This window comes from Mirounga leonina, unplaced genomic scaffold (genome assembly GCF_011800145.1).
Source record: "Mirounga leonina isolate KUSES-001 unplaced genomic scaffold, KU_Mleo_1.0 Mir_199, whole genome shotgun sequence".
Lineage (NCBI taxonomy): Eukaryota > Metazoa > Chordata > Mammalia > Carnivora > Phocidae > Mirounga > Mirounga leonina.
The window spans coordinates 4,480,053-4,496,005 of NW_023270498.1; the positions used below are offsets into that span (position 1 = coordinate 4,480,053).

Here is a 15,953-nt window from a genome sequence, read left to right on the forward strand (position 1 = left end):
GAGTCTGCGGCTCACAAAAGAGGTCTGGACAGGAAATGAAGTTAGGAATGTCAAGTGTTTAGATGGTGTGTGAAGCAATAAGACTGGATAAAATCACCCAGAGAGAGTGTTCGAGAGAACGGAGTGCACGAGTGGCCAATTTACAAAAAACAAAGAGACCTGTTAATGCCATTTTGACCAACAATTTCTCTGCCAGTAGACAAAGGTACAAAGGAATTTAAGTGACTTGTGGAAAATTCTTGTTGAGATGGGGTCAGCCCAGGGTCTTAGCTGGATGACATCAGGGCACCCCCTTCCCTGCAGGTGTGTGCCGGCCAAAACACACCCCTGGAGGGTTTATTTTGTGCCTTCCTGCTGGCCGACTGGGCTAGCCGACCTGACACCATCTTGGACAGAAATGCCACGGCCACCGCTCTGTTGCCTGAAGTCTTCTTGGGCATAGACCCCTCCTTATTCTTCCTTTTATTTAACCACACAAGTAATAACACTTGAGGACACACTTGGGACATAACATCTGTGATCTGCTTTGGAGATGTGACTACGATTCCCACCTATCCTCCAACATCTCCTCCCAGGGGGTCCCCCAGCAGAACCCCAGCCTCTAGGACTATAAAAGCCGGTCTTATAGGAGGTGGGCTGCGGAGATCCACTCGCCTTGCAGCCGGCTGCCCAAGACACGCTTCTGTCTGCAAGTCTCCTTCTTAGACCATCCCTTGTCAGACTGGACTGGTTTTCCTTCGGTCTCATGGCTCCTTCGGCTTTTGGAGGTCATCTTGCCTATACTTCCCTTTCATGAAACACCGTTCCTTCCCTTGATCGATACCTTTCTTCAGATGTATGTTTTAGTTGAACCAGTCAGCAGAACATTCTATGTTCTAAGGATGTTCTACTGATCTCCGGCATGCACGCACATGTCCGTCTCTGGATGCACAAGGCACATTAGCTCTCAGTGAAGAACCCATCTAAGAGTGCTCCCCAAATTGACACATCTTCCTTGAGGAAACATGATAAAGCTTCTGAAGAGCAAAACGTTTCTCTGTAATTCAATCTGGGAGAGATTGCTGTCAACACTGGCTGTCAACATGGACCTTCGAGATGTTGCCAGTGCCTGCAAATGTGTTAACCATCTGGCAGTAAAACCGTATATCCTATTTGCCATCTGCCTTGCCCCACTTGACAACACACCATAATCATGCTTCCTCACAACCAATATTCTTCTCCCAGCTTGACTGTGATTTCTGTTTCTTGATGTTCAGAGTCTCCCCCCTGGGGGTGTTCAAATCTGGCGATCCCAACTTCCCTCCTCTGGGCTCTTCCGTGTTAGGTTCGGTGTCTCCTCCACTCAGGACTGTAGACACATGGGCCCCTATTTCTCTGTAGTATTTTTATACATTTAGATCTTTGACTCTTAGATGTTCACTCCCCCTGGAATTTATATCAGAGTGACGCAGAGAATAGGGTTCTAACGTATCCCCCCAACTGGTAAACCAGTTCTCCCAACATTATTTTGGAACAAAAGACCTCTTCTCATCTTGCTGTTTCTTGAGCCTGTGGTTGTTCTACTGAATTGTCCATCCATTTCTATGGCAGTGCTTCATTATGTAAATGTTATCACTTTATTTATTTATTTATTTAAGATTTTATTTATTTGACAGAGAGAGACACAGCAAGAGGGAACACAAACAGGGGGAGTGGGAGAGGGAGAAGCAGGCTTCCCGCGAAACAGGGAGCCTGATGCGGGGCTCAATCCCAGGACCCTGAGATCATGACCTGAACCAAAGTCAGATGCTTAACCGACTGAGCCACCCAGGTGTCCCACATTATCACTTATAAGGAGCTAGGATTCTTGGAAGGGCAAGAGTTCCTGTAGAAATTTTTTCTTAAAAAAAAAAAAAGAAGAAGAAGAAATCCTTGCTACTTTCACATATTTCTGTTTTAAGGGGAACATTCAGGGGCGCCTGGGTGGCTCAGTCATTGAGCGTCTGCCTTCGGCTCAGGTCGTGATCCCGGGGTTCTGGGATCGAGTCCCACATCGGGCTCCCTGCTCGGCGGGAGGCCTGCTTCTCCCTCTCCCACTCCCCCTGCTTGTGTTCCTGCTCTCGCTATCTCTCTCTGTCAAATAAATAAAATCTTAAAAAAAAAAAAAAAAGAGGAACATTCAAATCACTTGCTGGTACATTAAAAAACCACAGTGAGATTTGGGCTGGAAGAATATTAACACATAATGTTAAAGGAAGTCTTCCCGTCCAGAATGTTGCTGCCTAACTCGAGTCCTGTGCCCGTTTTTGTCTGGGTTCCCTCCAGAGCTAGTCCTGAGACAAAGATTCAAACACAAGTAGTTTATTTTGTTCGTGACCACAGAACACTCAGAAGGGATGGGGAAGTCAGGATGGAGATGGAAGGAAGCCAGCACAGGGCACATTTTTATGCCAGTCTGCACTGAGGGCGCCTGGAGGAACAGGGCTTCAGTCTCCAGGAGCTGGGACAGGACGTTCCCCTGGTGGGGGGTGTTCATTCCCCTGAATGAACTTAGGCAGAGCCAGCGCAGGTGACCAGGGACAGCCCAAGGCAGAGTCACGGGAGATGGCAGCTGTATGTTCAAGAAATGAGAAATGATGGACAGCCTTTATCTGTCTCAGCAAAGCACTGTGTTTGTACGTCAGCTTTGGAGGCCTGTTGGTATAAGACTGTAAATGTTCGGTGCTCTCCATTATAGCACATGACCTCAATACAGTTTCAAGTTGACGCAGCTTGGAGCTGAAGAACCTGTTCGGGTGTTGTGCTCTGTAGACACCCAGACCTCACTGGTGGAGTGGGGTCCGCGCGTATGCCGTAAGCCGACTCGGGGAGGCAGCCCCCTCCAGGTGAGTTGCACGTTGCATCCACACTGCGCAGTTCCCTGAGTTTCAAAGCCACAGCATCTGCTCTGGAGTCAAGTGTCTGGACTTCCGTATCTCTGCTTGGTCGTGACTTGACCCTTGTCGTAGTCCCAGCTGAGGCCCCAATAAGAACTCCCGAGGAGAGGCTGTACTGGCTCTACCTTCTAGGCTGTTCTGCGTCCACGAAGGTTCACAGAACGTGTGTGCTTTGAGATTGTGGAGCAGAAGCACAGAATGTTTCCTTGACTTGTTAAAAGCAAACATGCATCCCCAGAAGGGTGTCTGTCAAAGGAAGGGTCGCCTGGCAAGGGGACATAAACTAACCAGCTGGAGGACACGCCTACCAGGAGGGCCCGGTCCGGTGGCCTGATGGGGCACCATCATCATCAAGAGCTGCACAGAGCGGGGACCTCGGCCCCCGAGATTGCCCAGCCAACAGCAAGGGCTCATTCCACCCCAACAAGAACCTCCTAGTACTCAGTTAAGTTCATCCATATTTCTTCACACCAGCCATGCGGCCCACGAGGTATTTTTCTAACTCCTGCTTCCAGATGGAAGCAGGCATGAACGTCCATGTGTACAACTCTATGGTACTCCTTCGGTGGTTCCACCATGGAGAGCTGAAGAGACACCTTTGCTCTACCATGTTACCCTTGCCCCTTTGTCAAAGATCAGCTGATCATACTGATGGGGGTCTACTTCTGGCTCTCTGTGGTGTTCCATGGATCTGTTCTTTCACCAATAATACACAGTCTTTCTTTTTTTTGAGAGAGAGAGAGCGATCGAGAGCGAGAGTACATGAGCAGGGCGAGGGGCAGAGGGAGAGAGAGAACCTTAAACAAACCCCTCGCTGAGCGTGGAGCCTGATGCAGGGCTCAATCTCAGGACCCTGAGATCATGACCTGAGCTGAAATCAAGAGTCGGACGCTTAACTGACTGAGTCACCCAGGCACCACATTAATACCCGGTGTTGGGATGCCTGGGTGGTTCCGTTGGCTAAGCGTCTGCTTTAGGCTCAGTTCATGATCTCAGGGTCCTGGGATCGAGCCCCAGGTCAGGCTCCCTGCTCAGCGGGGAGGCTGCTTCTCCCTCTGCCCTCCCCACCAGTTCTCTCTTGAATCAATAAGTAAAATCTTTAAAAAAATACACAGTCTTGATTCACTGTAGCTTTAGAGTAGGCCTTGGAGTTGGGTGCTGTGAATCCTCCAACTTTGGGCTTCTGCAACTCAGTTTCTCAAAGCACTGTTGGATCATGAAATTGGTTTGGAAGGTGTCGTGACCAGCATTTTAAAAAATGAAGTAGAATGAAAGAGGTAAGAGGGTAATTGCACCTAATACTATTTTCTGAAGCTCTTGTTTCCATTATGTGTGTGTATAATGCGCACGGTGTCACAGGAGAAATGCGTTTCTTACCGTAGGTTGTCACCAAAGCTTCCAAAGCCACTACGGATACTTTCTTTGCAGCGAAATAAAATTGGTCAGGATTTGTAAAATCTAAAACTGAGGATGAAACAATGGGCAAAAAAGCTTGAGAAGGCAACTCTGGTGGGCCACCAGCCAGTCCTAGGTTTATTTTTTATTGAATTAAAGAAATGAGAGTCCCATGTTCCTTAGCTATTTGTGGTTCTTTTCCCATGAGTTTCTTGCTTCCATTTGCAGTATGATTTCCAGCTCGGGAGAGGGGCCTGGCACGCCAGCGGGTCCTGAGGTCAGAGGCTCTGACAGCTGATCAGCCTGAGGGATCTGCTCCTCGCCTTGCAAAGGGAGGACGGTCAAGCTACTGTGTTACAGGTGGCACTTTCTGTTGGAACTGAAGCCTCCCCTGGGAGGTGGACAGAGTCGGTGTGGGTGGCCCATCTTCCAGAAGAGGGAGGGATAGCTGAGGCTAGCAGAGGGCAGGACGGGGGGTGGGGTGCAGGTGCCCTGTGGGGTGCTCAGGTTGGCGAGGGGGCAGATGGCCGCCCACAGCCCTGGAGGGAAGCCCTGTCTTTGGCAAGTTAGGCCCCTGCTGGGCTCTGTGGGTGACAGTGTAGATGACAACCTCGCAGAGTGGACTGAGCCCCGTTAGAGAAACCGGGAGAGGGGTCCAGGCCTGGCTGCATGCAACCTGGCTGTGCACACCTGAACCAGCCCCAGCCAGCGGTGACAGTGAGTGGCCTGGCGTGCCCAGCTGGGGGGGATAGCGCGGGGGCCAAAGGCCTCCGGCGCTGCACCTCCGGGACGAACAGGGCCCATCAGGGGCAGCATGGGCTGCAGGCTGCCTGCGTCCTGCCAGGGCCAGGGCCCCCCTCAGCAGCCTTTCCAGTTGTGCCAGCCCAGGGCTCCCGGGGTGCTTCCAGGGGTGCTCCCAGGAGCAGCTTCAAGCACTTCTAATTTAAGCCCCAGCCTTTCCCAACAGCGCCACCAACAGCTCTCCATTTAGAAGCTCAGCAAGTCCCCAGTGGGTCGGGGAAGGATAACAACAGAGCAGATGCGTGCACCACAAATCCCCCGAGCCACGGTGAGCTGGACATGATCTCGCCTACCTGTGGTGGCCTGGGAGCAAGCACTGTATTGCCACGCCAAAGACTTTAATTCCAGAAGCTTCCGAGGGGGCTGGAGATGTGCATAGCCTCAAAGCTCCAGAGGTGAGTCTGACGAATGGGTGGGTTGAATTCCAAAGCGTCCCTTTACAGGTGTGTTATATGGTTCCCCAAGTTACGCTGCTGGAACGTGGCAGAGGGCACAGGCCTGTTCTCCTGCGAGCCTCTAGAATTCCCCTTCCTGGTGGGAGCCACCCCGAGTCACGCGGGGCCTGGTCCCATGGCACCTTCTGTCCTCACTCAACCAGACGCCCTGGGAGTGAGGCCAGGAACGCATCCGTACCGAGTTATCCCGAAGGTACCTGTTTGGGAGAGAAGGGTCAGGAAGCAAGTTTGATACAGGTCGTGGAACCTAATCTTACAGCAGGACTCAGACGGCACTGAGGTAGATCGTCGATGTCCAAATCACCCTAGGGAAAAATCTCAACCAGCTCAGAAATACAGCACAAACTGATTGTATGCAAAATCGGAAATAGCGCAGTAACACACCTTAAGGCCACTTCATTTTTTGCGCGAAATAAAAAATAACGCAAGTCCTCTCCTTTTAACTAAGAAGAGGCCAAGAAGTGCATACTTCTGCAACTGGTTGTCTGGGAGAAGCCCCACGGCGCTCTCCTCACGATGCCTGACTTAGCTCCCGAACAGCATCCTGTCAGGATTGGGTTTGAATTACAGAAAGGCATCAAGAATGATCCCTGCTTCCCGTGTGATTGCTCGTCCAAGACTGTCTCTCAAGAAGCCCTGCACGGCCCGTTCTTACTCCCGCAGGGAAGAGGGAAGACACCAATGCGGTGTCTGCTTACACTCGGGGGACTTGTGTGCAAACACACACTTTATATTTCCACACTAAAGCTACCCTCGAGTCTGGGGAGACAATCACTAATGGGACTCACCAGGGCAATAGGAAACAGACGCTTCCCACCTCTGGCTTAGGCCGGGAAATCTGCTCACGGAGCAGGCTGCTATCAGATTGGGAAGCGTCGGGGTGGGTGGAGGGCGGGCTGCGCAGACACAGTTCAGTTTTATACACAGTTCATGCCTCCGACATTGAGCCACTGTCAATCCATTATAACTGGGAAGCAGGGTCGGCCAGAGGAAGGTGAAGGCAATGGACAGTCCTTCTCTGTTGGCAAAGGGAAGCTCGTGTGTCTTTCCTGGGGGCGGGGAGGGGGGGGGCACAGGTGTGACTTCCGGGGGGGGGTACCCTTAGTCTTGGGTCTGAGGCTGAGCTTTGCCGATTCGACGCACCAACCAGACACAAGAGACGGACCCTCGTCGATCTCGTCATCCACTTTTGTAGGCTTTCGCTCTCAGTCACCCAGACCGGAGCCGTCCAATGGACCTTCCCGCCATGTTGGAAGTGTTCTAGATCCGCACCGTCCATCATGGTGGCCACTGCCCCTTGTGGCTGTTGAGCACTCAAAAATGCGGCTGGTGCAACCTGAACCGAATGTCTCATTTTATTTTTATTAATTGAAATTTAAATTTGAACAGGTGTGTGAGCCGGGTGGTATCGTATTGGACAGCACGCACCCAGAGAAGGCCATGCTGTCCGTCTGCCTTTGGTCACCTCCACGTTCATCCTTCACATACGGATCCCCCAGCCGGACTCAGAGCCCCCCGAGCGCTCTCTGCTGCAGCCCTGGTATGCACCTCGGCCTGTGTGCGCGTTTGAGTATATAGTTACAGCAGGGCTTTTATTTTCGGACACAATGTCATCACTCTTTTTTCAAAGAACAAAATCCCGTAATTGCCCAAAATGACACTGTGGTAAATTGCAATAGAACCACCAAGGGAAAAATGTTCTGTCGCCAATTAACGTATCATTTTGGGCGATTTGTCTGGAAGGTGTGTGTGACCAGAGGCAGGGAGAAGAGTTAGTCCCGCTGGTGAGGTCCGGGGGAAGCAGGGACATGGGGCATCCATTCTCTCCATCCTGCTGTCAGTTTATCTGACTAGAAAACCTGGGTCTGACCCATTGTCATGGTCCCACTGCAGCACTAACAAAGCCACTGGATTTCTCAAATGCAAACTTTTAGGAGTTCCTTGAGGTGTTTGCGAAACCTGAGCGGAGCTCGGACTAGCTCTGACTCACTCTGCAATGCAGGTGCGGGGAGAAGAGACGGCTGAGGTCATCCTGCAGCGACACGGAGCCACCCGGCCCGCGTGTCACGGGTCAACTCCAGCTAGCGTCTAAACAGTGCAAAGAAAGCGCACTGTTGCTATTCCACGTTATTTCCAAAGGTTTTCAGGGGCGGGCCCGCTGGAGTGTTCCAAAATACAGAAACAGACATACGAGCAGTGGAAAATGAAGAACACTGTAGTAATGTTTATTTCTAATTACAAGAAACAGAACATCAGTCCCTCGTTTGTACAAAAATACCTGAAAGTTTACATTTAGGTTCACAAGTCGAAGAGCTATGTACAGAAAGGGGCAAAGCACGTGGAATAAAGGTTTCGTCTCGTGGTACCTTCTGCATTCCCTGAAACGGTCTACACGTCAGGCCGTGTTACGGTCACCGCGAGCTTGCCCGGTGACATCACGATCCGCCGCGAGCAGGTCCCGCCCCGGACAGGTGCATCAATTGGTCAAACCGTCAGGTATTAAGAGCAGAGCAGAGAAGATAAAACAGCTAGACTGAGGCACATATTTCTCCAAGGTTTAGCGAACAAAACAACGTTCTGGAACTCGAAGACCTAAGGTAACAGAGCTTACCTACTTAAACTCCAAATACCCAAAGCGTTGGGTATTTCCTTCCCAACTAAGTCCAGGCTGCTATGTGGGGGGTTTTCCTTTTAGAAAAGAAAATCACAGGCAGAGAGAGAGAGAGAAAGTCAACAGGCTCCAAAACGACCCTGAGCTGTTCCATTTACATTCATGTCATTTAAATACAAAAATAAAAGTTGACCATCCTTCCGCCCCTGGTTGGCCGGGCCGGGCGCCCGCATCCTTGAGGGACTGGCTGCTTCCAGGTGGGATTCCCAGCCACCAGGCACACGGGCTCCTACCCTCCACCCAGCATTTCACCGCGGCCGGGAAGGTACAGAAAACGACGTCGACCCAGCTACGCACAGACCGTGAGTCAGAGTCCAGCTTTCATGCTCCTTGTAAATAAAATGCATGTTTATAAATACGAGATGCTGGGGATGCTAGCTGTCGAGCGGAGAGGGGTGTGAGAGTCTCATCCTACCGGTCTACGCACTGAGAAACACAGAAATCGTAGAATCGCTTTCAGGTTCTACTTCCAACCAGTGAAGAGAAAAGTGTCTAACAGTGTAACCGAAGAACTGCTCTGAGGGGGAGCGCCCTGGAAGCTTGCGGCCAGGCAGGACTCAGCTGACTGGTGGCGGTCTGAAAGATCACCTGGCTACAAGAGGAAGAAAACGTGACTGAGCGCGTTTACGGTGAAAAACGTCTTACTAAAATTTCTGCATTTGTGTAAGTAGACGTTTCGTGGAAAACAAGCAAAGTGAGGCCTGTAAACTAAAATACAGTGTTTCTACACCCTTGAGGTGCTTAGAGCACGGCGGCGCCACCAAGGCGGGTCCTGGGGGTCCCACCGGGTCGCGTGCTTGCCGGGGGGGCCTGGTGGTGCGGCGGAGTCAGGCACTGGGGGACCAGATCTCCCAGGCCCGTCAGGGGAGACCTTTCTGCTTTGCAGAGACTGCAGGTAAATCCGCGGCCCGTCACACCTGGTGACTCAGCTAAGGGGACGGGGCAGAGGGGGTGGCAGGGGGCAGTCCAGCCACTGTGTGACTCAGCCTCCCCTGCCCCGCCCCGGAGGGGAAGCAGTGTTGTGTTGACCGGACTCTTCAATGCCCACAAGGGCCGTGAGGTACTTCTGAGTGCCAGCCCGCCAAGGGGGGGCCTCCGCCTGGGCCGGCTCATGGGGCTTTTCAGTAGGACGGAGGTCATCGAGCGAGGACCTTTCCATGCCAGGCTGCAGACGTGCCCTTTCCAATGTTCACGTCTTTATCACCATGGAAACCTGCGGGCCACCACCGGCAGCCAAGCAGGGGCCATTTTCCTTTTAGGGCCTTTAACCCCTGGAGGGAGAAGAGCCGGGAAAGGCCCCAAGCCACTGTGGGGGGTGAGGGGTAAGGCAGCGATCGCTCTGAACAGGCTGAGAGGGGGCGGTGGACACTGGGCGCTTCGGGGGGGTCCCAGCGATGCTCCCCACGTCCAGCTAGCGGCAAGGCCACTCAGCCCTGCCGTGCCGCGGGCCAGCGAGCTTTCCAGAGCACCCGGGCCTCCTGAACAGTGGAGGGCTCACCTGGAACAGGCGTAGGGAGCATCTGTGCACACAGCAGCGGGTACCTGACTGAGTCCACACCACGGGCCCAATGCCTACCACAGATGACACCTTTTATTGAAAAAAAAAAAAGAAAAAAACAAGCACTTCAAGTATCCTGGGGAGGGCTGAGGGTGGCATGTAACCTGGGAGCCGAATGAATCCACCTCCGGTCCCCCGCACAGGGTGGACACCACCCTCTGGAAACCCCTGGGGGCCCGGGTTCAGTCTCTGGAGTCTGCCCCCTGGCCACAGTCCCTGCGTCCCGCGCGCACACGGGAGAGCCGCACCCCCTCCTACCGGGGCTGAGAGCAATATTGAAAACAAAGAAGGAGTGCAAAAAGTGATCGATACAAAAAAGTAAACATATCAGTTTTAATTGTCAAGATTATTCCAGGGCAAGAGTTCATTTCCAATTACGTGTCTCCGGTTCTCGTTCCTACGTGGCCCAGCCAAGACGATCGATCCCGTTTTTGTCCTCCAATATGCGCTCGCGCTCTCCCGCCTCCGCGAACCTGGCCGGCGCGGAGGGAGGCGGTCCCGTGGCTCTGCAGCAGCAAATCGTTCCTCGAGTCCAGCCCCGAGTCCATCCTGGCGGGTGGGCCCTGACGGACCCTGCTCCCCGGGGTGCAGAACAGACGTGGGTCCTTGGCGACGCACAAACCCCCTCCCCCCACCCCCGTCCCCGTTCCAGTGTCAGCTTCCTCCCGTCTTCAGCCAAGAGTCAATGTGAGGTCATAAGGCCACTCGGATGCAGTGGTGCTTGAGTTTGCAAGGTAGGACTCCTTTGTTGAGCTGGTAAAAGTCAACGAGCTGGATCAGGTCGGAGAATTTGGTGTTCCCGTCATCAAGGCTGAAGAACATCTGCCCATCATCCTCGCACTGGAGGGACACAAGAACACTCGCCGAGTTAGGGGCCACACCCTTGGGGACAAAGAGCGCGACTATGGGGTCACTGCCACGGAGCGGTGAGGGCAGGTGGTCCTGCCATGTTGGGTAGCTATTTCCATCAAAATGGAGGGACCCCACGGTAGCTTCCAGAAGGAGCAACATTCCTAAGGCCGGTCCGAACCCGGAGAATGGTAAGTTCAAGGACTGCAGTGCGGTGTGAAAGGGTGAGTATGGAGCAGTTTGAGACCTGTCCTGATTAATAAACTCAGAAAAGCTTCCAGACTCCAAAATACAGCCAGGGGCACCAGTGTACCCCGTTTTCAAGTCCTGTTGCTCTCGAGTCTCCAATTACTATCCCTCTGATGCTTCCAGAATTTGGGGTTATTTGGGAGGATGGGCATTACCCATGCCGCCCGCCATAAAACAGGTTTTCGTTTGATTTGAGGCTGAGAGGAACGAGGACGTCTGTGTCAATAATAACTACGTGGAGGTGGGAGTCTGGGAAACCTGGCCCAGGGTCATGGGCAGAGTGAGGGCATCATCGGGACGTAGCCGGAAGGCACCAGAAAAGCTAACCGGACTGCCCTGGGCTCCTCCTGCTCTGTCCCTGTGATTCCTGAGACGCCAAAGTCCTGGGCTCAAGCAAGCTTCACAAACAGCAGGTGCAACGGTGTGAAACAGATGCCTTTGGTTACACTGAGCCTTCCGGAGCTTTCCTTTGCTACTGGACAGAGGCTCTCTGAGGGGAGAAGACCTCACCACCCTCTCTAGGCAGAACATGGCCCGGGTTTGGGCCCCACAGGAAACATTTCAGGAACATTATGACCTGCAGACCGTATCAGTTAATTATGAGAAACATCTGACGTCAACTTTGTGTATGTTACCCCCCCACCTGAATGGTGCACTCTGGGAGGTGTGTTCCCAATTTCAAAGAACAAGCCTCTTAAGGGACTCTGGGAAGCATCTCTCCGGTCAGCTTGGACCTGTCTGATATTTAACGACCTGTGGTTCGGTTCATTTAGGATTTGAAAATGGCATTCAGAATAAACCCAGGAAACCACAACAAGGCTCAGTGAGAAGTTATCAATACTTACAGGTAAGATCTGGAAATTTTTAATTTTCTGATGGTGACAGAGTGTGAGCACAAAAGCCTTTGGATTGCTCTGGCTGTCTCGGAGGAGAAAAAGCCTGAGGATGGAAAAAAATCAGCTGATTGTACATTTTTAAAATCCAGACTTGAGATGTGCGTTTGTCTATCTGCACACACACTCACACACACACACATGCACATTTCCCTGCTTGCGCAGCCACGACGGTTCAGGACGCCTGGGGACAGATTTCTGTCATTCTCCACTGAAAGAGCTCTGGGGCCACGGCCGGGCAAGGATACGAAGCGGCTGGACAACGTGCGCCGCAAAGTCCTCAAGTTCAAAGTTCAAAGCGTCATGACCCAGGACGCAGCATCACAATAACTATCAAAAGGGGCAGACTAGAACCCAGAGAAAAAAGGCAAGAATCTGTGAGTAAACACCAGTATTATAAATAAATGAGCAAGTACATTAAGAGAGGAGAAGAAAGAGCTCTTCCTCAGAGCAGAAGGGCAGCTGAACAAACAGGAAGGAATGATGGGTGCGCAACTGTTTAGCAACCGCCGTGGGTTGTCCCCATTAAGGACAAGGTCGTCAACGGGAGCGAATGAGAAACAGAGTATTTCATTCTCAAACCATCACCCCTCTGGTACTTATTTATTTCAAAGGGAAACACAGCGACTGTCCGTCAGAGAAACCCGCCGATGTCCTCACCACCGAGTGTTCGAGAGGCAACACCGCCAGCAACGAGACAATCTGCCAACCCTGCCCAGCTAGTGGGAACCCCACGTCCTCTCCTGCAAAGTGATAACCCGGCCGAGCCCCGAGCCCCCGGACGCGCCCCAGCCGAGGTGCACCCTGTAATAACTGGCTTCTTCGCGTAACAAGTGTCCACGAAGGACGAAACCTAAGGAGACGCGCCCCCATAGACATATTTAGAATTGAGACGTTTTCTTTTTCCACGAAGGCTGTAATCAGAACCACTGGCAGCACCAGAATAAGTGTGTGCATTTGGGATCAGAACCACATGGATGTTCCCTTCCCAATTTTTTAATAAAGGTTTTATCTATCTAATCTATTTATTAAAGACAGAGGAGAGAGAGCATGCGAAAGCAGGCGGCAGGCACAGAGGCAGAGGGAGAAGCAGGCTGAGCCAGGAGCCTGACACGGGACTCGATCCCAGGACCCTGATCATGACCTGAGCCCAAGGCAGACGCTTACCTGACTGAACCACCCAGGCGCCCCTACTTCCTGATTCTTACAACGGTACTATGGTTATGGAAGAGAAGTCCTTGGTCTTACAAATTTTCTACTGAAATAAACAGGATACAAGGGACCTCATGCTCTCTGTAACTTTCCTCCCAAAGGGTTCAGACAAAAAAAGGAAGGAGGGAGGGAGGGAAGGAGCCTATGATAAAGCAAACAAGCCCCAATGTTGACAGCTAGGTTATCTGAGAAAATGCACATAGGAGTTCATTATATGACTTAGCAACTTTCCCACGATGTGAATTTATTTCAGGATAAAAAGTACATAAAAATCCAAATAGCACAACGAAGTAGGGCCAGGTGTCCCTGGGAAAGGAAGAGGAAAAAACCCCCACACCAGAATCCACGTGACAAAGAACCGTGTTCAAACCAAATGACTGTCACAGGCGCCGTCCTCTGCTTCTGGACTCTACTGTTAAGATGGAAAGCAGCTACCCGGGATGGCAAAGTCCTGTATGAAAAAGGCGGACGGGGGTTTTATTTTACTACAGGGCTTCTCAGTGCCTTTAAACGGGAATATCCACCGTGGGCGCCTAGGGATTCAAGCACAGGGTTTTCCAGTCCTGCGTGACCACACCCCCTTCGCTCCAGCGTTCCCAGGAGGTAGGTTTTTGCAAACACCGTCTGGGAAAACAGATTCCCACGACTCGTGGGGCGGGGGAGGCGGGCAGCGCTAAGAATCGCAGGCCCCACGTGGGGTGTAGGTGTGGGGCGTCTGCCACGCGGCCCCTCGAGGGGCCGGTGGGGTCTCCCCCCACTCCTGGGCAGAGCCACACGCCACAGTTGTCTTCCACAAAGATCTGCCTTCTGGGTTATTTCATTCCAAAGAAGCCACCATTCCAGCAGAAACCCGGGAGCTCCCTGGACACCAGGCTGTGTGACAGGAAAGGCTGGTCTGTCCCTGTCTCTCCTGTCACCTTAGTTAGCTCCCGGCCATTGCCTGCTGCAGACAGGTGCATACAGCAGCTGAACGTGACCCCGGAGGAGCCAGAGTGGCAGGAAGGCTCTGCCCGGCAGCCTCCCTCCAGGGCAGGACCCTGGCAAGTGCTGAGGCCTCCCCAAATGCTTGGGATTTCGAGGTCATGACCAATGGCTGGCTGTCTGCAAAGATTACTAACTCGGAGGAGCCTGTGGGCTGAAAAGCGTGTGGCTCAGGAGTTCGCAGGACTCCCTGAACTGCCACCGATCAGCTCCATGACTGGCCTTCTCCGCCTGGGGCTGCACAACACGTTAACACCCGTCCAGCAGCCCGATGAGGAGCCTGGCTGCTGAGGACACGGAGCCGTGCATGACAGCGCAGGACCCACGGGATCGCCATCCACAAACCGCAGAGACCCGCTGATGGCCCAAGGGACCTCTGCAGGGACAGGTCCCAGGAGGACCGCACGTGCCTGGTGACGCAGCCAGATCAAGAAATCTGGAACACAGGGGTGGCCTGGGTGGCTGAGTGGGTGAAGCGTCTGCCTTCGGCTCAGGTCATGATCTCGGGGTCCTGGGATCGAGCCCCACATCGGGCTCCCTGCTCAGCGGGAAGCCTGCTTCTCCCCCTGCTTGTGTTCCCTCTCTCTCTCACTCTCATTCTCTCTCTGGCAAATAAATAAAAGTCTTTAAAAAAGAAAAAAAAGAAAGAAATCTGGAACGCACCACAGGAAGGAAAGCGGTGAGGACCGCATATGGGGGGAGCTCTTGCAAATGTGCTCACCGGCGGGCTCCTAAAGCAGAGAGGGGCCTGCGCCAGGGGCTGAGAGTGGTCCACGGAGCAACACGGCTCAGGGTCACGAGTGAGGCTCTGCGCACGTGTCAACTCCGTTAGTCCCCACGGTGACCCTGTCATTGTTCTCATTTCAAGCTGAGGAAAGCGGGGCACAGAGAAGTTAAGCAAATTCCCCAGGGTCACACAGCCAGCCTTTATCACGGACGAACCCTGGCTTCCAGGATCAACAGGGCCACGGGTAAAATCTGAGGAGGTGTGTACGGACGGTCCCTCCATGGCTGGCGAGCCCTGTTAGGGCGCTGATGGGGGCGCTAGGTTAGCCCTGGGACAGGACCCCTCTCTCTGCCATGGGGGGGTGGGTGAGGGGTGGAAACGCTGCCGAGAACTCAAATCTCGACAAAGAAGTTTCCTTCCACCCAGCGGAGGAGTGGCGTGCTTCTTTGGAGTTCACAAACAGTGAGAGCTGGGAACTGGGGGCCGCAGAGGGGCAGGTGGGGCTGGACCCGAGTGTGAGCAAGGCCAGGGTGGGGAGGGTGGGGGACAGAGCCGGAAATGCTGCAGGAGAGGACGTAAGCCATCGGGGGGTATTTCACAGAGAAGACCACAGAACCAGATCTGCCCTAGATTGGCAGAATCCTCCTCCGGGCTGTGGGATGGGCTGTGGGTGCAAGAGGGGAAGGAGGTGGGCAGCGATTTCAGGGCACCTGGATACCGGGGATTTCAAAGACTTCTCTCGGATCGACTCCAGGCTCCGTTGTCTCCTTCCGGCCCCTTTTCCTGACTCCCTATGTCATTTGAGGCTAGGGCTGACTTTCAGTCATTTTCTCTGCGTTGTTGGGCTCTCTAAATTGGTTTCCCTTCATTATCTCTCTGCAGGGATCAGTTAAGATTAGGAACTGATTATTTCATTTACCTTGTTTTCCCAACACATTTTCTCCCTAAGCGCCCAGGAATTAATGGAAGTCTGGCCTCTCACTGGGACGACACCTGAATGGGTCCCATTATCCTGATGCTCGTTTCGTCAGCCTGACATCGGGACTGAAGATTATGCCAGAGAGAAACCCCTGCTTATTAATGGGGCAGATGCCAGCAGGAGGGCTGCCTTGTGGGAGGAAAGGTGACAGAGGTGACGCATACCCTCGTCTCCAAGCCTGAAAGGACAGAAACCTTGCCAACAAGGGTTCTAGGAAGTGGTGAAAGACAAACATGTTTTTTTTAAAAGAGGTGCCAACATGGGGCAC

At 52.9% G+C, this 15,953-nt stretch overlaps 1 protein-coding gene across 2 annotated transcripts in view; it reads right to left on the reverse strand.

Annotated features, from left to right (window-relative positions):
• Positions 1–10,099: 10,099 nt before the first annotated feature.
• Positions 10,100–15,953, reverse strand: part of GRB10 (growth factor receptor bound protein 10) — a 173,260-nt gene continuing 167,406 nt past the window's right edge. For both annotated transcript variants that reach the window (XM_035026488.1, XM_035026489.1), the window contains 2 exons: positions 11,739–11,832; positions 10,100–10,635 (listed from right to left, as the gene is read on the reverse strand). In XM_035026488.1, coding sequence (XP_034882379.1) covers positions 10,489–10,635; positions 11,739–11,832 — 241 coding nt within the window. In that variant the 3' untranslated portion in view covers positions 10,100–10,488. The remainder of the gene's footprint in view (positions 10,636–11,738; positions 11,833–15,953) is intronic.